Source organism: Salarias fasciatus, chromosome 12, assembly GCF_902148845.1.
Source record: "Salarias fasciatus chromosome 12, fSalaFa1.1, whole genome shotgun sequence".
NCBI lineage: Eukaryota > Metazoa > Chordata > Actinopteri > Blenniiformes > Blenniidae > Salarias > Salarias fasciatus.
Genome location: NC_043756.1, coordinates 15,592,122 through 15,618,976, shown reverse-complemented (window position 1 = coordinate 15,618,976; position 26,855 = coordinate 15,592,122). Strand labels below are relative to the sequence as shown.

General features: G+C 42.5%; 1 protein-coding gene across 6 annotated transcripts in view; it reads right to left on the bottom strand.

Moving 5' to 3' along the window:
• agtpbp1 (ATP/GTP binding carboxypeptidase 1) overlaps positions 1–26,831 on the bottom strand; it is a 42,001-nt gene extending 15,170 nt beyond the window's left edge. The window contains exons 1-29 of one of the 6 annotated variants that reach the window (XM_030104751.1): positions 26,531–26,831; positions 24,515–24,573; positions 22,934–23,064; positions 19,205–19,272; positions 18,961–19,024; positions 18,609–18,755; positions 17,810–17,941; positions 17,605–17,698; positions 17,401–17,438; positions 16,931–17,139; positions 16,665–16,842; positions 16,403–16,444; positions 15,588–15,682; positions 14,318–14,434; positions 13,451–14,241; positions 12,460–12,543; positions 12,096–12,185; positions 11,791–11,939; positions 11,559–11,646; positions 10,979–11,123; positions 10,742–10,892; positions 9,871–10,051; positions 9,528–9,657; positions 8,871–9,002; positions 7,840–8,016; positions 6,359–6,510; positions 1,958–1,987; positions 1,679–1,871; positions 1,009–1,015 (exon numbers count right to left, since the gene is read on the bottom strand). In XM_030104751.1, the coding sequence (XP_029960611.1) occupies positions 1,691–1,871; positions 1,958–1,987; positions 6,359–6,510; positions 7,840–8,016; positions 8,871–9,002; positions 9,528–9,657; positions 9,871–10,051; positions 10,742–10,892; positions 10,979–11,123; positions 11,559–11,646; positions 11,791–11,939; positions 12,096–12,185; positions 12,460–12,543; positions 13,451–14,241; positions 14,318–14,434; positions 15,588–15,682; positions 16,403–16,444; positions 16,665–16,842; positions 16,931–17,139; positions 17,401–17,438; positions 17,605–17,698; positions 17,810–17,941; positions 18,609–18,755; positions 18,961–19,024; positions 19,205–19,272; positions 22,934–23,064; positions 24,515–24,546 (3,828 nt within the window). In that variant the 5' untranslated portion in view covers positions 24,547–24,573; positions 26,531–26,831 and the 3' untranslated portion in view covers positions 1,009–1,015; positions 1,679–1,690. Of the gene's footprint in view, positions 1–562; positions 1,872–1,957; positions 1,988–6,358; positions 6,511–7,839; positions 8,017–8,870; positions 9,003–9,527; positions 9,658–9,870; positions 10,052–10,741; positions 10,893–10,978; positions 11,124–11,558; positions 11,647–11,790; positions 11,940–12,095; positions 12,186–12,459; positions 12,544–13,450; positions 14,242–14,317; positions 14,435–15,587; positions 15,683–16,402; positions 16,445–16,664; positions 16,843–16,930; positions 17,140–17,400; positions 17,439–17,604; positions 17,699–17,809; positions 17,942–18,608; positions 18,756–18,960; positions 19,025–19,204; positions 19,273–22,933; positions 23,065–24,514; positions 24,574–26,530 lie in introns of those variants that run through there. The other 5 variants (XM_030104753.1, XM_030104754.1, XM_030104752.1 and 2 more) reach the window with 5 other exon arrangements.
• Positions 26,832–26,855: the final 24 nt, after the last annotated feature.

Genomic DNA, 26,855 nt, shown 5'->3' with positions numbered 1-26,855 from the left:
TCTCCCACTGTAGCGACACAGTTCACGTTGTTTATTCTTCACACACAGACATGTGCATCAGCTATATTAACCTCTCTTGTTCTGTATGACGTTTATAAGCTGAATTTAAAGTAAAGGGAACCGAGAAAAAGACAAAGAAAAAGGAGTGATGGAGGTTCGGGAAAGAAAACAATACAAGGGCTGAAGGAGAGTGAGGATGGAAACTGAACTGAAGGAAGAAATACACTTAAAAGAGCGTCAGCTGAGCTAGAATAACTTAAAACATCTGCTCACACACACAAAAAAAGACTCGTATACATACTGGGCACATACCCAGAAAATAAGATTTAATAAATTACTCAAATACTAATAAAAATTGCCATGCGCTATCTGTACAAATGCAACAGAATCTTACCTCTAGGAAGAAAATACAACAAATGACTTTATGTTGTTGATACGCAGCACCATCTGTTTTTATGACCGGGTCTCTGCTTCGCAAACCCATCAAATATACACACAGGAAGTGAAGATTTTAAAAAAAAGAAGAAAAAAAAAGGAAACATATCTCCAGTATAGATTTTTGAAACAATAAGAAATGTTACAATCAACTTTGGGTTGAGCTCTGAGAACTTCAAACTAATGAGGTGACCGTGGATGAGATTTGGAAACCGCGTTCGTAGCGTGGATCCAAAGTGCAGCTGGGTCTTCGGCTCTCAGCAGCTCATGCGTCTTGTTCGCGGATGCTCTGTGATACCGTTTATTATCTAAAACAGCGACAGTGCCTGTAAGTACTGTACATTCCATCCACTTCATTTACCAATGAGCGCGATCGTTCCGCTTCAGTGTTGTTCGCCTGTGATGTTTACGTCAGCATTTCGTGTATTGTACAAGGTTTGTCTATATAAAGACGTGAACATTCAATGTGTGTGTGTGTGTGTGTGTGTGTGGTATAAATATTTTCAGTCTTGGATAAAGCAAGGCAACAAGCACACGGCTGATGTGCGCTGTGGTGAAACAGGTTAAAAGTAGAGGGAGGTGAAGTCACATCTGAGGAAGGCCGTGAGTCCAGCTGAAGAAGTAAAAAGTTAAAGTGCCAGGTAAGACTGAAGAAACGACAGGAAGGAAGAAGGCAGGCGGGCTGGATCTCTGAGCTGGGCTGCAGCCTGGGAGATCCAGCGCCCCTCATCACCTGCAGCGCCAAATTTCATACGCGGCGGAGAGGAGTTCCTAATGTAACACTAGCACAGCCTTATCAAGTAGCGTCACTGTAACAGTGGCTGTGATTTTCTTTTTTTAAAAAAATGTAAAAATTAAGGGTTCAAGTAGAGCATCGACGGTGCCTGCTGACTGCAGCCGTGGTTTCGCTATATGTGAATCTCAGAGGCTATATACGGTGTCCGAGATGAAGGGCTATAGGTCATGAAGGTTATAGTGTGGCGGTAAGAGGTTAAAACATTCACTGGAAACCATCAGGATCGTTACTGTGGCTGATTTCGGTTTGTCTGAGGTGGAAACCAGGTGAAGTGCACGCCTTAAGAAGCAGCGAGTCGCCTCCATCAGGCCAAGAGAAGCTCCAGAAGGGTGCCAACATACCATCAGACGGTGTCTACACAACAGGTTTGGGTGTGAATTTCAGCTATTTCTCCACTACTCAAAGTCAAAGGCTTTGGACTAATTCAGCGTCATCAGCCACCAACCCGACGCCTCGGCTCTACTCTCTATGATTATTCTCGGAGTCAGACAACTGGTCGATGTGGTCCGGATTGTCGTGGACTTCGCCGGCGTGCTCGTTTTCTGGCTCGCCGTCCTCGTCGTTGCTCTCCGCGCTGTAGTCTATCGCCTCCATAAAGGACGGCTCGTCCTCCTCCATCACATAGGTGGTCGGGCAGCTGCTAGATAACAAAATGTAGAAGTCATTAGGACAGCTGTCACGCATAACAAACGCTTCACTGTAAGTTAATGATGTGAAGAGAGAGACCTTGAAAATGAGCGGCAGCGACACGTGAGTCTGAAAAACACCGAGATACAAGCCAGACATGTCAGGAGCATTTATTACGAAACAAGGATCATCAACATTTTGTAAGTTTGGATAAGAAAAAGTTGTTTCTTCTTTATGGTGTGTTGGAAATCAATCCACCTTCTAAGCTGCAAACACATGAAGTTTAAGGTCAGCTATTAAACTGAGATACATGAGGGAGGAGTCCTGCCATGCATGAGGCGAGAGTGCAAACCTCATCGCTGTGTGGACCCCGGGGTAGGAAATAACAGTAATAGATGATAATCAAGCAGCTCATTCATTTCCAAAACTGATTGAAGCATTGATTATGTACTAAAACAAATCAATATTTCTTTGTTCAATTTTCTGTCTGCAGAAAGAGAAAAAAAAACAGAAACTTGATTTCTGAGAAGCTGAAAACGGCCTTTAAATGACCTAAACGTCTGAGCGACCATCAAAGTAGCTGCAGGTTGCTGTTTTTTTATCCAACAGCGTAAAAGCTTCAGCTCTAAATAGATACAGACTCACCAGCCACTTCATTCGGTACGCTTGCGTGATCCACTACAACAGCTTGGTCATAAATTCTGCCTCTACAAACATGATAATGATCAGTTTTGCTTGAGACCATTGGAGAGGTTTTAATCTGAGCAGCAGTTCATTTTCAGAGGCTGCAGTTCAGACGTATCGAGCTGAACTGCACTGGGTTCAAAGGTGTTTGTAATATTTTCGGGCCCCACAATTAAATTGTGTTGAAGCGTACTTCAATAAGCATGCTTGAACAGCATGTATACAAGTAATTACTCATGAAAACTTGCAGTAATTAGTCACACTTATTCAACATTAAGTGTGCCAAAAGCATAACATATTAAAATCAAAACTCAAACACTTGAAAAAAGCCTTCAAATTATTTAAAAAAAAACCCTATGAATTCACAACATTATCATAAATATTACCATATATTTTACAATTCTAATAAAATAATGGCTGCAAACTAACAGCACTGTGCTACTCTGAGTAGAGCTAGTTTTTTTTTTCCCTATGGGTCCTAATGGTAAAATGGTTGCTGGTTCTTTGAGGTTTTAGTGGCTTTAGTGGGTTTTTAATGGTGTTAATGGTCTGAAATGTGATCCCAGGGAGACAGTCGATCAGGGGGCTCAGACAATGATCTCCCACCAAGCTCGTCAGAATGTGAGTGCACGAGAGAGGCAGGGAAATAATGCGTCAGTATATGTACAGTAATGGTGTGTGTGTGTGTATGTGTGTGTAGACACTAACACGGTTAATGAAAGTTGTGTGTCAACCATTACAGGCCATTACACAATTACCAAATCCAGTTTTTTTCCCCCTTTCTTAGGCTCTTGTTTTCTGCATCTCCATACTAAAGTCGTCTTCCATATGAACTCCTTCTACGTGCGCGCAGACCGAAGCCCCACTTACCTCCAGTCACGTAATACATAAACATCCAAAGCCTTTTGCATCTCGTACGCACTTTACACAAAAACAAACCCGCATCCACCCATTTACCCAAACGGAGACACCCAGTTTATCGGCAGACGCCTCCCAGAAGCCACGGTATCATTGCTGTGATGACCTATTAAATGGTAAGTGGTACCATACCGAGCCCCACGCATAAAACCATAAATGCGAAATGAGAGCAACGAATCCCAACGGATACTCACGCTAACACACACACACACACACACACAGGCGCGCACCAGTGCCAGTACACTTCTGGAGTCCCTTAATGATCAGACACATAAATGATGAATGAATATATCAATATGAAAGTAGGGGAGGTGAGTAAGAGGGGGAGACGGGCAGAGGCAGGGAGAAAGAGACGCGAGCATTAAGTGGTTTTGAGCATAAAGCCATTCTTCTGAATCAACAGCTTTAACAAATCTTTGGAGGAGGCCATGCTGACGTTCTATAAAAAAAATAAATAAATAAATAAAAATGAAGTTAAGATAACCTTCCTGGTCACATTTTTGGAGTTTGGACAAGTTTAATAATTTATTGGCAGAGCTGAACTCAATACAATCTAATCAGTGTGGAACTCGTACTTCTGGAATAGTCATTTAAACGGAGGCGATTAGACTCTCTATGAAGCGATGTGAATGTGGGTTTTGTACAGTGCAGAGCTGCATTGCTGACTCACCGGCTGATGTCACTTCTTAAAATATGAATGAAGACTCAAAATACTGAAGTGCAGCCACCAGTTTTGCACGAGTTTGTTTTTAGATGTGGTTCCTAAGTTAAGACTTGAAAGCACTTTTACCTTTTCAGCCTGGTAGTATTTCTGGGATACACGTAAAATCTTTAAGAAAAAAAACCCTTACATGACTTTTTGACTAATTTTAGAAAGTGCACTCTGTGGGGGAGCATTATAACTCCTATAGCTTTCACATTTAATATTATAAAGTCACAAAAAACAGCAAAATTGACAAATATTAAACTAAAACTGCCATAACTTTATTTCAAATTTGAATATTGTAGATGTGAAGTTTATTTGTACTGCACATTTTGAAAAGGTCAATGGCCAACCAAAGTGCTTCACACTAAAATGAAAAAACGCACAAAACAGTCAGAACAAAACAGTTAAAGAGTAAAAAAGAACAAACACAAGTGGAGCCACGACTGCAAAGGCTCCCTCTCCTCTGGTTCTCATGAGGAACGTCCGGGGTCAACTGGCCGGCTGACCTCAGTGGGCTGAAGCGCCTTAACAAGGTCAGATAAATAATCTGGGGTCAGTCCGTTCAGAAACTTAAAATAGATATAAGAATCTTTAAATCTGTCCTGTGTCTAACTGGAAGTGAGTGAAGTGAGGAAAGCACCGGAGTTATGTGGTTAGACGGTTGATTCCTGACTTGTCGATGCCGACGCACAGGGATGAAATGAAAGCATGGACGACTTTTTCTAGCTCAGCCCTCCTTAGATAAGGCTTGAATTTGGAAAGAAACCGAAGCTGAGAGAAGCTATCCTTGACCACTGTGCTGATCTGCTTGTCTAGTTTAAACACCCCAGTAATAATAACACTCAGGTTTGTAGCCTGTGGTCTTCTATAAGGTGTCAGTGGGCCAAAGGAGCTGGCAAGGACCTGGACCAGGTCAGGGCGACCAAACAGGACGATCTCTGTTTTACTTTCATTTAATCTTAAGAAATGTAAGTCCATCCCTGTTTTAATACCCCTTATGCAATTAAAAACAGCATGAAGAGAATCTTTAGAAGGGACTTTTAATCACCGGTGCACCTGCATGTTATTAGCAAAGCAGTGAAAAGCAATTTTTTTTTTCTAGAGTGTTTTCAATAAACACCATTGTACAATAACTGAATTGTATGATTTGGACGCTAAGGGGCTTAAAAATAAAGTTACTGTTGGTTTGTTTAGGACTTGTTTGTAACAAAATCAATAAAGACAAAGGAAACTGAAAATAAACAGCTGCTTGAATCTCAGCTGACACTTCTGTACAAAGCCAACGTGTTGACGAGGGGTGTAAACAATCAGAAGATGTAGTGCACTGCACCGTGGAGAAGGGCGGGACGGGTGTTTGTTTTCCAGCTGAATGCTGAACACATTAATTGCTGCCACCCCCTGAAAGAAGTGACACTTTACTGAGCGAGGACGTGCTCTGACACCGACTTTAATGAATCTCCTTCCTACGTTTTTGCGAACATATTGCAGCTCTGCGGGGAGGCAGGCCAGTTAGCATGTCCCCTGTGTATTTAATCCACAATGTACAATCCACTGCTCAATGCAGCCTCGACACACGATGCTGTGAAGGTTTTATATAAAAAAAAAAAAACAACAAAACTTGTGGTTGTTTAATGCTCCGTCTTTGAGAAATAATCACACTGCTGGCAATTATTCATGCACACTCCCCTCTCACTCCACAGTTTTCATTATATTCATCACACATGATCATTGATAGAATTTCAATGATGCTTACGGCAGCCCTGCATAAATGCAGCTCTCCATTTGTTTCTGGAGTAGTGCTTAAGAGGAGAGCCGGAGTGACAGTCACACCGTGGAGAGTCTGTGCCAAGGGGGGAGGGGGGGGCGGGCGTGCCTGGCAGTAATGAGGATGTTTTGTGTAGATAAAAAAAGAAAACGGTCGGTAAACATTTTCACTACTTTTTAGATGGAGTTTAAGGCAACAAAGAACCTTTTTAGAGATGAGAAACCTTGGGAAAGGTTGTGTGAGGATAGCGATATGGCAGTTACAATGCTGAGAAAGATAACCATATGATATTTTTTATTGTTCCAATAAAAACTCAATATTTTTTCAGGGTATCACTTGAGCCTGTCATCACCACTGTGCGTGTGTGTGTGTGTGTGTGAACGTGCGTGCATGGGCGCGCCTTTGCAGCATGTTTCACATTACTGACCTGACCACTTTAGACTGCGTCCCGATGATATCGCTCTCCAGATCCAGCAGGTGCTGGTGGTTGCGGAGGCCAGTCAGCCTCTTCAGCCTCAGCAGAGCCATGCAGAACTGAGCGCCCATCTCCTCCAGCTCTCTGGTGCCAATCTGAAGCCCCTGCAGAGATGATAAACTGCAAGCTAATGTCTTCACCAGAAATTAAAGACAAACCCCGCTCCCCCCCCCCCGAAAACCCTCATAATCATGCACTTACAACCAATATACAGATCACTTCCAAAAATAAACTGCAGGCTCCAACTGAAACTCCTTCAAAAATGACTGCTGAGAGTTTTTAAAGCTGCTCTGGAGCTCGGGGATGGAGCCATTGTCCACCTTCAAACGCCTCAATTCTCAATGCTGCACAGCAGCACTGAGGAAGCATCTGTGAGGAAGCTTTTCATGTGGAAACATGATAATTTATTTCATTTTCGGGAAGCACACATTCAGACACCGGGGTACCCACGGCCGCAGTCCTGCCACACTCTGCAGACTCGCATGGGGACGTGCACACGGACAGCTAACCTCCGGTTCAACCAAAAAACTTTCATGTTCTCTTATTCCCCGGAGCTGAACTAGGAACATCTAAACTTGGCCTGGACACAGAGATATGCAACCACAATTTAGCTGACATTAGTTCCTGCACATCTGGACAAATACTTCCCCACAAACCGGCGTGGGTGCAAATCGGAGCCAAAATGGCATCCCCCTCTGGATAAGCTGGGATGTTGACATTGGCCGGATTCACTACGAAGGAAATCAGCTGTGATGAAAAAGACATGTCGGGAAATGAGAACGAAAGGTAACAAGGTCAAAAGGGAAGGAGGCGAGAGGACAGATAACAAACGCCAGGAGGGAGAAAGCACCACAGCGCCACCTGGTGGACGTTTACAGGTCCCTGGCAGCGCCTCCCGCTCACTTCAAGAACGAATTGAACTTGAAATGATTGTAAGTGCCATAAAATTGTCAGCCTCGCTTCAGAGGGCCAGGATTTGACGAAGCACTTCTACAGCTTTCTATGAAAACGATAGTCAGTTCTATGGACCAACTAGAAACCGACTGGAAGTCTACATTAAGTCTATATTAATATGCCTGCTCTGAATATCTTAGTAACACAGTTATAATTTGAATCTGGTTAAAATGAGGTTCCTCTTCCAATCACTGGAGAATTCAACAAGCAGCTCACAGGAATGAGCTGCACATGTCTGACAATTTTCAAAAGTCCTAAAACATCAGCTGCTTGTATTTTCTTCTTCTTTTCTAAAAACCTTGAGTTATGACTTGGCATCTCGTGTGAAGAAATAGTGACACAACCTCATAAAAAACGTTACGATTTCACTTGCACATAAAAATGTAACTGTGTGGTTATTGTTCTGAACTGTATTCCCCCTCGCAAGCATTTTTTTTTTTTTTTTTTTTTTTTCCCCCAAAGTCAATAAACACCTTTACCTTATATTTGCCCTGGTCGCAGCCGCAGAGCGTGCTCTCCATGGTGTAGCTGCGCTGCACTCCGATCTCTCGCCAAACGACCACGCGGGCCGTGGACTCCTTGGAGCGCTCCACCACGAAGCTGCAGCTCGCCATGCTGAAGGCCGGGGCAATCTGGGACAGGATCTTAGGAAGAGTCTGAAAAACATGAGAAAAAAAAAAAAGAAAAATACTTGAGCTGTCTGAGTGTTTTGTGTGTAGGTGTGTGCCTGTGTGAGTGTAGAGTCCAGAGAGAGAAAAGGTTTGTGCATAACTGTGTGTAACAAAAAGAGGCATACATACAGAATAATGAATGCTACAACCCAAAATGTTTGTTGTGGGTTAGTAGCCTGAAGCTACACGTCCAGCAAGAAAACCAAGCGGCGCACTGATTTCTTTATTAGCATTCTGCACGAGCAGAAATATGTTATTTTGTATTCCCAAATGCAGAGAGAGACAAGAAGCTGATCTTGGTGTGACCAGCAGCATCGCTGGAAAGAAACGGTACTTTCCCTCAGCGGAGGGAAACTCAAGGTGAATTACTAAAGCTGAGAAAGTAAAGCGATGCATGTTTGATCATCGTGTAAAAAAGCAGAAGAGGTATCATCGCACTGGCAGATTACAGACTGAAATAATGGCACTAAAGAAAGAAGTACACTTTGAATGATTCAGAATATGAAGAAATATGGGTGGATAATTATAAATCAACATCCAAAGCAGCAGCAATAATTCCACTCAGGGACACTGAAAGGTGCTGTTTTTAATACTATATAGAGAAGATGTAAACAGAAGCAGTCTCACATCTTTTCTGAGGCAGTGTGTGTAAAGCTTAATAACTTAGATCTCATTGAAAAACAGTGGAAGACAGAGAGAAGAGAGAAGTTGTGAGCTTTTTCATTTCTCCTGTAGAGTCAGAATGTGTGTGTTCTTCGTGTGTGTGTGTGTGTGTGTGTGTGTGTGTGTGTGTGTGTGTGTGTGTGTGTGTGTGTGTGTGTGTGTGTGTGTGAGTTCACCCTGTATCCAAGGTCCTCCTGCAAGTCGCTGGATGTGGCGCTAATATTGGACTGCCAGACGGTCTCCTTCACGCTGCAGCCGTACATGAACACGTTCTTCTTTCGAGAATGGCCGTGGTAGTCACAGAACACCTGCGCATTCATGCATTCGCACACACATGCAGAGAAAAGGGATTAACTATGTATTCAACAAAGCATTTAAAAAAATATGTCCAAATATGTGAGGATATATTGCCAGGTCATGAAGGCTGTTGATAAATAGAGTAGTGCCATGACAAGTTACTAAGACGTTTTTAAGTAAAACTGGTATTTCCTTTGACCCAATTGTGCCTGTTGTTTACTGCCTTCTTTGCTACAATTCTGCTGTATAAACCATTTCTTTTCACATTTCGCAGGCTGACCCCAAGTGTAGCACAGAGGCCGACGGAACTTGTTGTTTATGATAACTGCATTAGCCTCGTAAAACTAATGCGATTATTTACTGGCACTACATGTTGTGAAATTTAGAGGACATGCAGCCAAAAAGGGTATGCAGCTGAGCAGGAAAAAAAAAAAAAAGGAACGGCGGCATTATTAATAGAAATTTAATGAAAAACGATGTTGCCAAGTGCAAATTGCCCCCGGAGTAATTTGAGTCCAGTTAATTGGAGGTCATACCAGCGGTGCTCTTTGTATGTGTGCAAGGTACTGCAGCAGGCTCTTAGTGTGGTAGATGGTGGGGTGCAGCTCAGGATTGGGATTCTGCCACTGGCGATTCAAGTCCTCTCCACTCAGAGAACAACGATGACTACAGCAAGAAAGGAGGAAGGGTACAGAGTGGAGGAGAACAGAGCAACAGCTGGGCAAAAGAAAAAATCCTTCAAGACAAGATTCTTCGGTGTGCGTTAATGAACATGGAGGTGCGACCGTCGTGCGGGCCCGGGCTCGGCGGCAGGGTGTGTCGGTGTGCGCGCGCTTATGGCGAGTTGTGTTAAGTTTTGTTCCGTCTCATTTTACTCACTTTCCGTTTACGACTCCGTCGGGGTTGAGCATGGGCACTATCTTGAATATGTAGGCCTCCCTCAGGCTGGCTGCCAGCGGACTCGGACCCATCAGGAACTCCAGCGTGCCCTTCATTACCCAGCTGGCATTGGTCTCTCCGGGGTGCACTCGGGCCGATAAGAAGATCAATGGACGATTCCCTGAGGGGGAGGGGGGAGAGAAAGGGGGAGAGCGCAAACACAAGCACGGGGAAGATGGAATGAGAAAAAGATGATTTAATTTAAAGTTTTTCACAGCATCACTGAACAACAGTGGACTGCAAACCTATTTGGGGAAAAACTAGTCTGACCCGATCCCCCCGAGGCGTTTCTGGTGTTGTAATATTCATCCCAGAAAACATTTCTGTCATTTAGGAGGGGATCTATTTCTTCTTTTAAAGGGCCCAGCGGAGCTTTAACAAACTAATGACAGATTACTTTTGACAAAATAATCCAGAGTGGATCAAACACTCATTCCACCTGCTCTGTTCCAGAAAGAGCTCAATTTTCCAAGGAAGTCAATGAAATGCTGACCAACAGTCCGAAAGGCAAGTAAGTGAGACCTTTAAGCTTGTTTCACACTTGGCAGGAGCCGAGATGAAACTTTCAGACTGAAATGGCAAGCTATATCTGTCAGTGAGGTCTGTTTCAGGTGGCAATGCCAAAAAGCAATATATCTGTGGATATAACGGCTGAAATGAAGGAGATCCATCCATCCACGGCAGCTTTTTTATCCTAGTTCTGAATGTTTAAAGCTGGACCCAGACTCAGCTGAAGGCACCGGACACCTTGGACATGTTACAAGTCCATCACAGAGACAAGGACACACACAGACACCGTTACCAAACTCACTGAACTGACAGATGTGATCATTGGAGTTGGACTCCGGCATGGCAGTGATGGTAAGAAGCGGGCAGCTGTTTCCACTCAGGGTTTCGCACAGGACATCCTGTCTAAGGTAGATCTCAGGCGTCCTCAGAGCCTCCAGTTTGGAAAGGTGCATCTGCAGGGAGAGTCTGGAGTCAGCATCGCCATCTCTGGAAAAGTCTTTTGGCATTCAAGAAGTAGCTACTGCCACTGCAACACTACCTTCAGTGTGGAGTATGTATAAGGGTAATGATAGGCAAAGTAGCAGACGTCGTCCTTATGGCTGAAGTTTGTGCTGAAGGTCAGCGTATAATAGGACTTTCCCTTCTGGCCACCAGCTGCAATGGAACTCCTGGCAAAATGATTCCTACAGAGAACAAAGATCAGAGCATAAGTAACAAATAAAAAACTCTGAATTCTATTAATCATTCCTTTATTGTGAATCATTGATTCGACCCAGCATGACACTAATGACACCGACGACTGGACTGAAAATGTTTGGGGTTGTTAATGATATTGTCACAAATCTGTCAATAGTGTGAGATTACAAATAGAAGGAGTGATATTGCTGTTCAAAATAGAAGCATCTTTCAGTGTAACACAGTCAACAAATCTGATATCTGTATTGGAAATGTAGATTTTTAGAAGACAGAAGCTTCTTGCTGAATGTTATGCTGATTTAGATTTCCCATGTTCTTCAGCTACTTTTGAATTTTTCTTAAACTACTTTTGAAAAACAAAGCAACTTGTCAAAACAGGTTTATTTCTCTGATTTCTCTCACTGCATTCAAAGTGTACGCACTTGTAATAACAGATGTCTGTTCCAGTTCTGACCCAGCGAGGCCGGCCACTGATCGCCTCCTGCACAGAGTACATCAGCACCTGCATGCCTGCACACACACACAGACACACACAGAAACAGATCTTAATTGTTTTTAATGCTCCTTTGTATTCAATAGTGTGAGGTTTGATGCGATTCTGCTACAAAAATCAGAGTGCCGCTTTAATTCAGTTATTTTTTTTTTGTATCTCACCGTAGTTGAACTGGCTGTTTGACTTCTCGCAGTTGATGATGTTGAAGCGGTACATCGTTCCAACGCGCATGCCGCTCACTTCAAAGTAAAACCACTGGTGGTAGTGATTACTGTTGATGTCTGAGTTCAGCACCAGGTCATACTCATATCTGCAGGAATACCAAGAAATCAGCTGTGAACATGATCCCAAACATCATAAAAAAAAAAAAAAACAGTAAAAGCAGATTGAGTGTCATTATCCTGTTATGACTGTGATTAAAACTCTGCATGTATAAATCTGTTGCTCTCTCTCAATAAATTCTTACTTTCTAACTTGGACGGCCTTTCTGAGGTTACCAGACTCAAACTGAGAGTTGAACTTCAGTGATTCACCATTATCTTCAATCACAGGACAACTGAAACATAAAAAAAACAACATTTCAAGAGGACAATATGATTCTCGGGGAAAAGTCATTACCCTTCTCAACATATGGATGATGAATTGAAGTAATCTGTTTGGTGAATGTCACAGCTCTCAATATTATTGAGAGAAGGACAAAGTGGAGCTTTTATTAGGCTTAGAACACCGAAATATAAATGCTGAGGTGCTGTACACACAAAAATCTAATCCATAGCTGTGTTTACCTTGAGAGTTGGACCATTACAAGTCAGCGGATGAGAGGAACTCACCTGGGAATGTCCAGGTCGTAAACTACTTTATCCAGGATGTCATTGGGATGAATCAACCTCTCGATGTCCTGGAATATCTTAGACCTGCAAGGCCAGATCCACAAAAAACCTCATGAATACGAAGAATGAATTTATGAATAACGCCACCGTACATCACATGAAGCAAAGTTCAAAATAGAAATATTCCAAATAAAGTAGTATTATTCAAGTAAAACTTCTGTTACATGTATTTATTTGCATGTACTCAATTCCAAGCAACACTGAAGTGAAGATATTTGTATATTCGGCTTTTAAGAAACACTGACGTAAAGGTACGTTGATCAAACTAGTAAAAGCATTAATTATTCTTTAAGTGCTTTTAATGGCACTGCTAAATAAGACTCAAACAATGAAGCATGTTAAACATTAAAATATCAACTATGACACAATGATTTTGTCAGTAAAAAGTTATTAAAAGTTATTGGCTACAAAATTGCAGATGGAAAGTATTATATTATTATTTTAAATTTCAGGTCTACTCGATAGAAACTTATTTCAAATCTGTGGAGTACATGACATAGTGTGAACACAAGTATGAGCAAAATAGCATACTCCATACTAATACTCATATAAGGAGATGTACAGCAAGGCAAATTTATTAATAGAGAACTATTCAGACGCAAGGCAAACCTAAAAATACCACTAAATAATAACAGTGGGAGTGTCTGTAATCTTTTCATTCAATCCCTGTGATGCTGGCAGTCTGTTGGTTTTTGCAGATTTCAATGACACATCATGAGAAAGTTAAACACCAAATATTTAAACCATCCATCCCTTATTTTAAATTTTTTTTTTTTATCTTTGTTTGTGCAATAACTCTGAGATGTGCATCAGTAGGATAAAATGACTTATTGAAATAAATTGTAGATCAGTCTTTGTTCATTTTGTGGTTTCATGTTTCATTTTGTGCTAAATTGCTGTTTTTGAAGCTCCAGCTTCATAAATATCTCACCTCTGTACACCGTAAACTCTGTCGAGGAGAGGCTCCCTAAACGTGGGGGCAACGTGGCCGAAGTAGTCCGGGTAGGCCACTTCGGCGTACTGCGGGACCGAGTTCGTCCCCTTCACCATCTCCACGTACAGGTCGGGGTCGTGCAGCGGGAGCAGCAGGGCCGTGTCTGGCACCTCCAGGACGGCCCCCTCCACCGACTCGTCCTCGGCGCCCTCCGAGCCGCAGTCTGAACCCCAGTTGCTGCCTCCTCCTCCTCCCACCCGGCGTGCGGCGATGCCCCCGAGGAGCAGGGGAGACTGGATGTGCCTGGTGGCACTGACCGGGGATCCCTCTTGTTTGACGCCCTTCAGCGCCTCCTCGGCGTTCAGACGGCCCTCCTCCTCCAGGGAGACGCACTCCAGCGAGCGCGCCAGGCTCTGCTCTATCACCTGCCCTTGAGAGGGAGGCCTGGCGAAGGGCGACAAGGTCTTGTGTCCGTCTGGGGAGGGAATGCCGGCCTCCTCTTTTTGGTCCTGGTCCTTGGTGAGGTGGATGGTGTCCAGCTGGAGGGGTGTCAGAGGAGGGGGGAGGGAGGGGGAGGGGCCGCACGGCGGCGGCGGCGGCGGCTCGGCGCGCTGGCCCCTGAAGGAGTTGTGATCCTCCGGAGAGCTCGGTTTGGGGTCGTGCTTTGGGGAGAGGGCTTGGGCTGTGGGCACTATGATGGTACGCGTGGATCGGGTGGAGGATGACGACGAGGAGAAGAGCGAGGACGAGGTGCTGGAGGCGCTCTTTGAACAGTCGAAGTTATACCCCTGCAGGTGCAAGAAATATATCATTAAGTGTAGCTATGTTCAGTAACTCCACCCACAATGAAGTCCGTGCACTCACCTGGAAGTCTTCAGATAACTCCAAGAAGAACCTCTCGTACACCCTCAACTCCTCAAACAGGCGGCTTGGGCTCTTCTTGGGATGCAGCTTGTTTAGATCCGTTTCAATGTCGTCATTCTGAATTGGCAGGAGGAAAACTGCATTCATATTTGGACTGTTGAGTTTAACAAATATCAGACAGAGAATAGAAATAACAAAAGATACAGATATGAGGAAAATACTAGAAAAAAACTTTTACAAATTCACCAAAATATACCTAAAAGAAACATCATATTTGAGGGGAATCGAATTGTATCAGCGCTGGCTGGTAGGTCAGTTGTCACTGCTGTTTCACGGCTGCCCTCTGCTGGACGTGTTGAATTTATTCAAACTGATGACTCCTGGAAACAAGATCCTCTGTATTATAGATCATGTTAGAGAGGACATTAAGATGTTTATGAAGTCGAACCACGCAGTAAGTTGAGAATTAACTAGATAATTATCTCAGAATTATGAGAAAGTTTCCATGGCGAAACATTCTTCATAGTTTAATTAATAATTATCCCATTAATAATCTTGTCAAAAACAGGATTTTTTTTCCTCATAAAGTGAAAGCATTACGCCTCTGTGACTTTCAGAATTATTATGCCTGCCAGAGGATCTGCACGGGGACTGAAATTATCTCTTGTTTCCAATTAATGGACCTTTATTAATATTTTGTATTCATCAGCATTTACATTTTATTGGCTTATTTTAAGCAGGTCTTTGCATGTGCATTCATCAACACGTGTAATAAGTGTGTGTGTGTAAAATAACTTTGTAAAATAACTAAGAAAATAAAACAATTAAATGCATGTGTCTGAAAGATGTTAAGGAAGCAGAATATCTTTTAAAATTATTTTTTGCAGGTTACTATTACAGTCTGAAAAAAGAAAGGTAAACCATTTATAAATATTGATTGCAATAAGCATGGATTCTGGTTAAAATAAACTTCTGACCTTAAGATGTTTTATAATACTTTCACATACTGCAATTTTATTGTCAAGGCTCAATAGTTAAAATCATAAAGCAAAAAAACAAATGTGAATTGAAATATTTTAGTCGACATGTAATAAATTCAAGTAAATAGAATTGTTACTGATTGAATTAAACTAGGAAAAAAACATTGTTTACATTGTTTTAGAACTTTCCTGATCTCTCATGGGGAGAAACTAAACAACTTGAACAGCTGATGGAACACATGAAGCTATCATGTGAAATGTGGTGTGTCCATGCGAGCGCTGAGCTTTACCGCAGTGCCGTGATCCTTCTCATCCTCTTCGTTCTCGGAGTCTGTGTCCGCCTCCGTCTCCTCGTTATCGTCACTCTCGTCCACCACGTCGTCCACTGGGGGAAAAAAAACACACAGAAACACCGACGCTAAATCCCTCATATTTCTGGTTTTCTATGCTGAACCAGCGTTTTCACTGCCATCTGTAACATGAGTAGAGCCAGATGTGACCAGACAATGATTTTAGTCAGAGAGTCTCTTTGCTCTTTCTCAGGAAAAGAGAACATTTTGGCAAATAGATCTGAGCAGCCATTGTCAACAGATGAAAGAGAGGAAAAAATTCATTAAAAAAATTTTTGGATTATGGATGTCACTGATGTGTGTTTGAAACTTAAAGAACTCAGCATTTAGCACCAAGTTGAGAGAAATTAAGTGGGTTAAAAATCATTGCTGTTAACTATAATACACAAAAGAAGAAAAAACATACTACAATCTTAGGAGGCTGGCATACAAAATCAAGACTCTGTCAAGATTCAAGAATCGAGATTTTGATTTTGGATGAAATTGGCAGAAACAAAAATAATCTCAAGTATTTCACTAGGCAGCCCAAACACATGAAGTAAGAAGCTAATTCGCTGAGCACCATTCCAGTTCATATCATGTCTGCAGCAGCGGTGAGCAAGCAGGCAAGCTGCAAAGTGCACTAAGCAACTCCTTCAACTAACACACGTCCTGTGTTAGTCCAGAGAGGTTAGAGAGTGACTGATATGGATGACGAAGCACAAGTGCACGAGTCAAGGATGAAAGTGTGTATCTGAGGATCACGCACGTCTTACCCTTCTTTAAGGGCTTGTTGCCGAGGTGATGCCTTGTTCTTCCTGTAGGGTACAGTGTGTGCAGCAGTGTCAAGAGTGCCGCCGTGAACCCTTTGACCTGGTCTACTGGTTATAACCGCTGCACGTGTGTCTGTGTGGCGACGATGACTCAACCTTACTGGACTCAGACACCCTCTGCGCCGTTTATTTACAGACACAAAGCATGTGCAAACACCGCGCGCCGCTGTATGCATGCAGCTGTGAGCGCGTCCTGCGGTCTCACCTCCGGGAGGCTGGCTGTAGAGCTGCGCCACGGGCCCGGCGGCCGGCACGTGAGGCAGCTGGTAGTGGAACGCCGACTTGATGGTGGGCAGAGGCAGCCGGTTCTTGGGAAAGCACTTTCTCATGATGAGACTTGAAGTGTTGACCAGAGGATCCAGAGTCCGCACGGGGAGACACTCCTGGAAACGAAGAGGGCAGCTGAAACCCGGAGAGCCGCTCGCTGCGTGCTTTAATTATTTACCGGTCACATGTAGTTTTCTCACTCACGGTGGAGGAGTTGTAGAGGATCCTCATGCCGTCGGCCTCTATGAAGGCCTTCCTGCCAAGCTTGATGTTGGTTATATTCCTGAGGCAGACCAGGAAGCCTTTGCGAATCAGCATGTAGCGATGCCGCGTGTCGTTTCGATGCCAGTCCAGGTACAGAGCAAGCATGACCGGCACGTGACCGCCGTCCACGGCACGGCGAGCATTAGTTTCTACACAGGAGAGTATTTAAGAGAAAACTTTGATGGACATCAGCTCACAACTGTTTGACAGAACGAACAGGAACAGAGTGTATAAAATGAGAGTAGCATAGGAATGTAGGTTTCATGATCAACTACTTTATTTGCTGACGAGTGAAGCAAGCAGTCAAGAACAGACACAGAGTTAAAAACATGGAGGCGGGTGAAGGTAGAGAGGAGCTCTGTGGCCACAGACATGACTCGAAACTCAATTCTACAGAGCAAATTACTCACTGGATTTGAGCAGTGCTCCCAGTGCGTCCAGTGCTACCCTGTTAAATTAGAAACAAGGACAGATGGCTTACATGGCGTTTCAAACTAACGTCAGTGGCAGATGTTAAGAAAGTCCGTTGGATAGAGGCCAAGGAGATGCTGCATGTGGATGTCACCAGCTTGTTATAACACAGCGCTCATGCCGGCTAATTAACAGGCACTCACTTGAGCAGGCTGGTGTTCTTCTTGCTGTACGGCGCCACGATCTTGAACATGAGCTCCACCACTCCGTTCTTGCCCAAAGAAATTGCATTCACCGCTTTGGGTAAACACACACAAATGTGACGCGACGTCAGGCGAAAAGGACAAACATCAAATGCAGATAAACAGCCGAACGTTAGAACGAACTATTTCCCAGGGATAGACTCACAGTTGGTAGAGTAAGCCCTGAGAACCTGCAGACAGGGCAGAAGCAGCTTGGTGTTCTGTATGTTCTGTTTGATCAGGTTGACCGTGATGTTCAGGGCTCCACTCAAGCGGGCCTTCACTCCAAACTTCCTGTCTGGACACAGAGGACAACATGTCTCTTTGTGACTATTGGCTGAGTGAAGACAAATTTGTGTTAATTTGTCTTTTACATGCAGATTTTTGTGGTGTTGACATTCGTTTGCTGCCACATGAACACCCCCAGCTAGAAGCAGAATCTTGGTAAGTTACAGCTGTGTGAACACACTACTGTATCAGGGTGTGTTTTCCTCAAGTTTTTTCCATTGATCGCAATCGCTCAACCAGACTTGATCAAAAATCCTCATTTCATTGGCATCAGGCCTACTAGATCACTTGATATTACACGAAGAAATAAAGTACTGTGCAAAAGGAGCAACTGAAAGTTGTAGGTGATGTACCACATACCATGATGTTAAAATATGTAAATAAACTCAATCCATCTATGATTAGTGATTATAAATGCATCCGGCATGACTACTACAGCCTCGCATGTAATTTGTGGTAATGAATATAATATTTTATGGTGCACAAGAGAGTAAAACACATCTAACAGTACAGATGGAACACAAGTTTCATTTCACTTCGGTCCTACAGCAGGATCAAACTAGGAGAACAGACAAATACAAACTCTATTATGTGTTTAGAAGATCAGGTTCATTGCTCATCTACAATGAGAATTAATGTCCTCATTGTGTTTGTTTGGTCTGTAACATTAAGCATACCTTTTGGTCCAACCTTGGCCAGCAGCGAGTGGAGCTGGAGCATGAGTTCTTCACTGGGAGGCATGTCTTTATTGGCAGTGTTGAGAATCTGGAATAATACTCCTGTACCCCCTTTGGACACAAACACTCCCACCCTACGACCTCGACCTGAGACACAAAGCAACAAAGCAAAACTTGCTTTAATGTGGCAAAAAGGTCCCTCAGCACTGGAGTAAAACCTCTGAAAATCAAAGTGACTTTTTCAAGTTTTCAGGATAGGTTTAACACCGCCGGTCATTGGAAAGTAAACAGCCTACTCGTACCCATGAAAGGGGAAGAGAAGTTGGTTAGAGACGAGGAGAAAGACACTCACCCACAGTCAGCAGCTCGCTGAGGATGTACATGATGTTCAGGGTGGTCTGGACGTCTCTGGAGCTCTGTCCCAAGTCACACACAGCAACAGCAGAACGTTAGTATAATAAACCAGACACAAGAGGATTCAACACATTCAAAACTTGTTTGAATTATGTAAGTAAAAAAAAAAAGAAAAAAAGAAAAGCATTTTTAATGTTGTATCAATTTATTCTAATCTAACTTGTGTTAATAAGCAAGCTGACCTCCAGTGAAGCCAGGATGACCTCCATACCACTGGAGCCTTTAGACATGACCTCTTTTCCACTTTTCTCTGCAAGACACAAGAGTAGAAAAACAAGTACAGACTGGTCAGAAATGTAAACATAAACAGGAACTGAAACCTGAGAGATAGATATTACATAAAGCAGGACGTTCAGTTTGGGCTGGAAGCAGTCCAGTTGGGGGGTTTCCACTTTTGCTATACATCAGTTCTTTTTTAAAACGCTGTCTTACCCAACAGGACTTGCCGGTGTTTCTGCAAACTCTACTCTAACTCTTATTTCTTTCTCTTATCCTCCATTGCCAAACTTTGAACACAGTGCTTGCCATTTAATTTAGGAGCTGACAAATTCCTGCTCTCCGACAAGAGGCAAAGTATAGCAATGGTCATGTCCTGAATGCAAACGCTCCAAAAGCAAACACAGGTCACGGAGTACAGATGAAACCAAAACAAACTATTTTAAAGTTTTAAAATAAACTAATTGATGAAAGATATTTTTTTGGGGATCTGGCACTATGATCTGCAGTTCATCACAACACGGTGACCGCTGAATGGAGACATGAAAAGGCCCAGGAAAGCGGCTTAAGTGATTTGTCATCCCTCCCTCAAAAGCAAGTGAAAGCTTAACTACAGCACACAGCATGACACACACACATCCCGCACACACACATACACACTCGCCAAAAAAGGTGTGTATTGGAAAGTGTGAGCACCATGCAAGTATATACACACAGAGAGACATTAGTAAACAGGAGAGCAGTAACCTCCTGAAATATTTGTGTCACGCCAGACTTTAAAAGGCTCTCTTAAAAAAAACAACACATCAGTAATCCGGTAGAGAGAAAGAAAGAGTGGGGTAGCAAAGATTTTATAAAATCAAGTAAATAAATGGTTGGGTAATACAGCTAAATAATTGTGACTATGCAAAATTGATTTCATTTTGCAGTGACTGAATCCCTCTGACAATGTGTGTTACTGCAGGAAAAACAAGACATAAGGAAAACACACTGACCTCTTGCTGTTTAATTCAAATCAAAACCCAGTGACTAAATACATTCATTCTGTCTTTATGGGTATATGAATGAGCTATATTTTTTCCAAATTACAAAAAAATAAATTAATTCTGCAGCCACTACACATAATCACTTTGAAAATCTACATATTTAGGAGTTATCTCTGACTGACAGCTGAGATATGAGCTTTTTACATGATCAGAAATCATACTCCATACTGATCCTACCTGGTGGGTCCAAGGAGACCACAGACTGGGAGTACCTTCTGGTATAGCGATACTCCATTTCAGCAGAAGCCTTCAGTCTTCGAATCCAACAGAGTCTTAAAATTTGAAATTCTCTATGGATTTAAAAATCTCAAGAGTCTGATACTCTCCACATAAATCCCTCACTTGTGGTTCACTAGATCTATAAAGCTTGAAGCGGGCTCTTCATCTGGTGTCTTCAGCCACGTACCCACACATGCTCTGAACATTGTGATCGCTGCCTCCCCTCACACGCTGACACAGGCCAAACCACATGCTGCTGCCATACAAAAGAAGTGGATAAGATGCCTCTCCGTCCTCAGAGGAGCTGTGAAGGCTCTACTTTACACTTGCGTGGAAAATGACTGGAAACCTTAAGCAAAAAATATGTGGCAAAACAATATCTCCCTTCTCATATAACCGAATTCCTCCTCCGCTGAAGCAAATATTATACATGGAGTATTTTTTTTTTTTTTTTTTAAACTGTGCACCAGATATCTGTTGCTTCTCCTCTGACAAGTCAGGACTCTCTCTTGTTCCATCTCATGCAGTATCTCTTCACTCTAAAGCTCTTAAGACTCTGAACTTGAGACAAGAGTACAGCAAAGTCTGTCCAGGGGTGTATAGTTACTGTGAGCGGGGTCACAGAGCCCCCCCCCCCCCCCCCCTGCACCCGCGTCACACTTAAGCACACTTGAAGCCGAGGTGGCGAGCAGCGGGGTGTGACACGCGGCCGGGCGGCAGACGAGGGAGGAACAGCTGATCGGTGATTGATAGGGTGACTGACAGAGGGCTTCACAGTGTGCCCATCGATCACGGCGGATCAGAATGGCTTCACTTTGAAGAGGGAGGAAGCCAGTAATTATGGCAGGGTGGGAACGATGAAATTCTAGAAAAGCAAGAGGGGCGAAGTGAAAACTAAGAGTCAAAATGTTTGAGCAGGTGCAAAATAATGAATCAGCAGGATTCTTCGCTTCATACCACACCTTCACAAAAACATCTGCAGGGGATGGATCACTGTCCGGCTGGATATTAACATAGTCAGGGCATGTTTTCATCAAACCACAACCAAAACTATCTGTGATCAAGAGCTCTGAATACAGAAGTCACTCACGGCTGTGACAGCGGGGTATTTGGGTGGGACGTGGATACTGTTACTCTACTGCTTAAGGCGAGACATTGTGTTTGTTTTTAGAGACTGTCAACCTGTTTCCTTCAATGTAAAATTTAAAGATGGAATAAAGATAGGATTAATTATGGATTGCAAGGAATTCTGCAGATGTGGTTCAGGTAGTACAGCAGGATATAAACAGCGAGTTAAACCCTCTGGGATTCACTGTCTTGCTCATGGACACTTCAGCACAAATTCAGACAGGTTGTGTGAGTTAATTGGTGACCTTAAATTGCCCCTGGGTGTGAATGTGAGTGTGTGTGTGGTTGTGTGTCTCTCTGTGTTTGCCATGTGATAAACTGGTGACATGTCCAGAGGGTAAATATCCAAAAATAAAAACTAATTTTGTTTTGAAGAATCAATCATAAATGAAGCACATAAACAACAATGTTACATTGGCAGTGTGCAATAACTTGAGCAGAGAGGCTCCCTGCAGACATAAACACTCATGTTTCACTCTGTGTTCAACACCGTGATGTGGAACAATACCCCTCTGGTCCGCTGTCAGATGTTATCGACTCCCTTTTCAAAGAGTAATCAGAAATTGGCAGACGCTGCATCAACCTATCCACACCTTGACTAATGCTGCACTGACCCATCTCTTTTTACACAGCAAATGCACCACACGGGTTTCTGATGAATTAATGAAACTGACCTGAAAAGATGGTAAACAATACAGTTCCTCTCCTAACATGGATGAAACCCTAAAAAAACTAGTGAAAATATTACTATAATACAGTTAGACTGGCACTAGTCTGAGAGAGAGAAGAACCCTGTTTGGACCTGAGTGCAGGGTTTGCCCTTATTGCACAAAAGAGTTAAAGGGGCCTCAGATTCTGCAGCAGTCAACAAATCTTTTGAAACTATATGCCAGTTATTTCTATATAGATGTGTCTTTAATGTGAGATTGACTACCTCACAGCAACCTGACACCACCTGGCTCTGTCGCGCTGCATATGAATTGTTTATTGAGAACCTGTCATTTCATTGTCCATGAAAACTGGTGCAAGTCTTTGTCCTGGAAAGTATTCTTTTGCTCTATTAATGCTAAGAACACTTCCTGCAAGGAGATTCTAGTGCATGAGTAAGCACTTACGACGTACTGGCAATTTAGGAAAAAGGCTGAACTCTGAGATCCCGCATCAATATTCCACCGCAGTACACATAATATTTCCTGACGCCTGAATACATACAAAAATTAACACAACCGAGTTATCTTTGACTTGGAATACAGTATTTTACAGTGTGTGTGTGTTTGTGTGTGTGTGTGTGTTTTTTCTTACCCTGTGTCTGTATGAGATGAAGGATCTTCGTGGTGACCTGCCTCGCTGTTTCGACATCCCTCATCATGGCCTCTCCATTCAGCCGCTCCAGCTGACCCAGGAGCATCAGCACCCGGGAGTTACTGGGAACACTGGAAACACAGTTTAGAATTAGGAGAGTACATAATTAACTGTATTAACTGCATTAACTGTGACACAACGCAAGGCAACAACAACAATGCATTGACAAAAGCTTCACTTCATGACTGATTGCGTTACTAAAGCTGGAAAAGCAGGCCATCTTCAACTGCTTCACTATATTTGGAGTAAAAAGTCATCCTGATCCTGCAGTCTTAGCTCAGTGGCAATCAGCTGGAAACATAAGTTCATAGGTCAGCTGTTGGTACAGCAACGCCAAACATGAGAGAAGAGAATCAAAACTGGGATTATACCCAGTGGAGCAAAATTGCTCTTATGTCCTTATAAAGAAAGAGAGAGAAAACTCTGTGCTGGAGAAGGAAAAAGAAAAAAAAATGACAAGAATGAGAGCAACAGCATCGCAAGAAAAGACAAATATGGATGAAGAGCCTAAACAAATACATTGCATGAGTCACACGGTTGAACCAATCACACAAAAACCTTTGAAAGCATGCTAAAACTTGTCAAAACAAATCATTTGACATTTGACATCTATGTTATACAAGTACTTTTTAAAGACATAGGGGTTAAAGGCAGACATCAAATAAGAAATTGCAATAGGATTTGGAGTGGCAGCGCTGGCGCAGAGGTTACAGAAGAGAGCAGGTTGAAATCCTGCAGCAGACAAGTTACCACTGTGGGTCTCTGAACAAGGAGCAGCCCACTCAGTGTGGTATTATTTTATGAATAGAATGGAGTAAATGTAGCGCCACATTTAATTTCTGAATTAATAAATATCGCTAAATAATAAATAGATGATTTACTGTACATAGTCAATGTTCGTACTCAACGAAGTGAGACCAAGAACTTCATGCAGAAGAAACAAAGTATCTATACCTTATCGCTGTACTTTAGTAGATTTTGGAACAGTATATACTATTCTTAAATGTTTTCTTTTTACTTTTTACATTTGAACACACATATCTGCATTTTATTCTGTTTAAAAGAGATCTATTCCTTGTTTCAGCCTCGTAATAGTTACTGTGAAAGGATCAAAACTGCAGTTAACCATCCTGAATCTGAAGAAAATAACAAATTTAACAGTGATACATATATGCAACAATGGCTGAAAGAAATGACTTAATTTTGCATCCAAATAAGTCTTTTTAACTAAGTTTCAAACTGAATTAATATTGTTTTATCTACAGGCAGATAAATGATTGCACACCGCAGAAGCTGCACTTTTCACTTTTACTTAAGGAAAGCAGATGAACAGGTACTTTTCTTTTGGAAGTATTTATTTATTTTTAACTAAAGTATCTGTACAACTTCTTAATAAAAGAGTGTAAGTACTTTTGGAAACCCTTCATACGAACGGCTGGCTGTAAGCGGGTAGTTTTCATACATTTCACAATCATCTTGTGCAATAACATTTGTTAGTCTTAAAATAGTCAAGTTACTCACCCCTTCTCTGTGGCCATTTTGGGTTTGTTCATCTTCACCTCATCAACATTTTATGAGGTCTGCAAGAGAAAGAAAATAAGGTTCTTGATGGGGAAAAAAAAAAAAACCCACAAGCAGAAACATTCGGGACAAACTGAGAAACAAAATCAACCTTTGCCCCATGCGACTGTGAAGCTCCCACTAGACTCCCTCTGTGGTAATCACAGGCCTGTAACTACGGCAAAACCGGCTGACCACAAATGTAACTATGTGACAACCCTGTAACAAACTCGTGACCTGTCCAGTGTGAATCCAGCTCGGTGCCAGTGCTGGTGGGGACCAGCTGCAGACAGACAGCTCCTATTGACTGAACCAGGCCGGAACCACGATCAGATACACTTTATCTCTTGACTGATTTTACTCAAAACAAAAGGCCGCGCCGCTCGCAGGCAGATCTCGGATGTCCAGAGACAAAAGCGTCCTAGATGAGGTAATTTGAGTCAAGTCAAATAAGAAGCCAAAAATTGGAGCAGCATCAACAAAAGCACAAGCAGCAATCCAGATCATTTTAGTAGATCCTTAATGGTTTCCAAAGAGATTGTAATGAGATCAGAGAGTAAATACAAGAGCATTTATGGAGTGGAGATAAGGGGAGTCATAAAACACTTCGAGTGGAGCAGTAATGTCACTGCTACTTCAACAAGGCATTTTTATGATTCTGCTGAAATGTGTGAAGAATGATAATGGAATGTTTAGATTGTTAACACATTTTCAAGGCAAAAATAATCACAAAATAAAAAGAAAATGCTCAAAGTCAGATTCAGTTAACGCAATTTTTGGAATAAAGCTAATTAAACTAAGTAAATAATAACAATAAACATCAAAACAACCATAAAAAGTCAGGAGAACTGTCTAAGATCGGAAATAACATTTTTTCAGTTTTGTTTCTGTCATTATTTCTATTGTTTTTATTGACATGAAATAAACTGAAGCATTAACATGTACTGACGCCTCTCTATGTGCCATTATGCATACAATCGACTGAGGCAAACAAACAACTAAAAAGTTCTAAATTATTTTGGGTCCAAGTTTTCTGAAAATTATGTTGATACAAGGAACAAAAATATAGTGATTTTTAAAACCACAAAAGATCAATATCTGCCCAAAACATGAATTATAAATGAGCAACAGCTTTAACATTATCTCAAAGAAAAAAAAAAAAGCATTTCAACAACAACAACAAAAAAACTCGTGCTGAAAGCTTTCAAACAGACCTGAACTCTCTGAAGTTCAGAAAACGTAAAAAGTAAACAATAGTTCTTACTGGATTTGTGATTGTTTGAAACAACGAGACAAGACTGAACTGTAGACATGATGCTTTTGAATTGAACCCAGACTCTTTAAACATTTTTGGGGTGTAAACAAATCAATTTTAATAAGTTTGTTTTGTTTTGGGTTTTTTTTTTTTTGACACTTTACGAGTTCGGGACAAGATCTACAAACAAAATATAATCAAAAATAAAATAAAGATAATAAAACAATCCAATTATCAGTATTTTTTGGACCTCAGTTCAACAACCTTGGAAACAGGAGCGGCTGCATATTTCAGTGAAGCAGTCTGAATGGGTTTGGCTTTAAGGAGAGATAATGTAGGCTGCTGAACATCATGTCTGCAGCTGTCTTTAAGCTGGTTAAAGCATGTTTTGAAATGCTCTGGTTACAAGAGCTCTCCTCAAATGATCCTCAAAATCTGCTGCATGGTGGGTCCTCTCCTAACCCAAGCCCCCCGGGAGTCTCTGCTGCTGTCATGAAGGTAAACAGCTCGGAAAGGAGGTAACTCTGATAAGCCCTGAGAAGAAGCTGGTGGTCGCTGCACCTGCTGGGCTAGTCACTCCTCGGCGGCCGCCTGTCTGCGCCAGCGGGCTAGCTAACGGACGAGACGGCTAGCGCTCGTGCTAAAGGGATCACTCACACAAGCACTGGCAGCCGGGGACACGGTCACCCCTGAAGCTGACAGAAACGAGCACTTTCACAGACCTGTATGAAAAGAAGCCGCTGTCCCGTCCGGGGCTGGACCAAACGCCGAGATGGAGAAGAGGAGGGCAGCCGCTGTGTTTCTATTGCCTGAAACGCCCCGATGATGTTGTGATGAGAGCCGAGCCAAGTGTCATCAGAGGGGCTGAGCGAGCAACGCGAGAGCAGCTCTCTGTGGGGATATCTCTGTGGTTTCAGCTCCTCGATATAAACCCCATTAATCAAGCGAATGCACCCTGTAGTCTTCGCTAAAATACAGTGGAAATAAATACCTTGCAACTGCACCGGTCAGATCTGGAGCTGCAAACTCTTTATTTTGGCTTTGGGA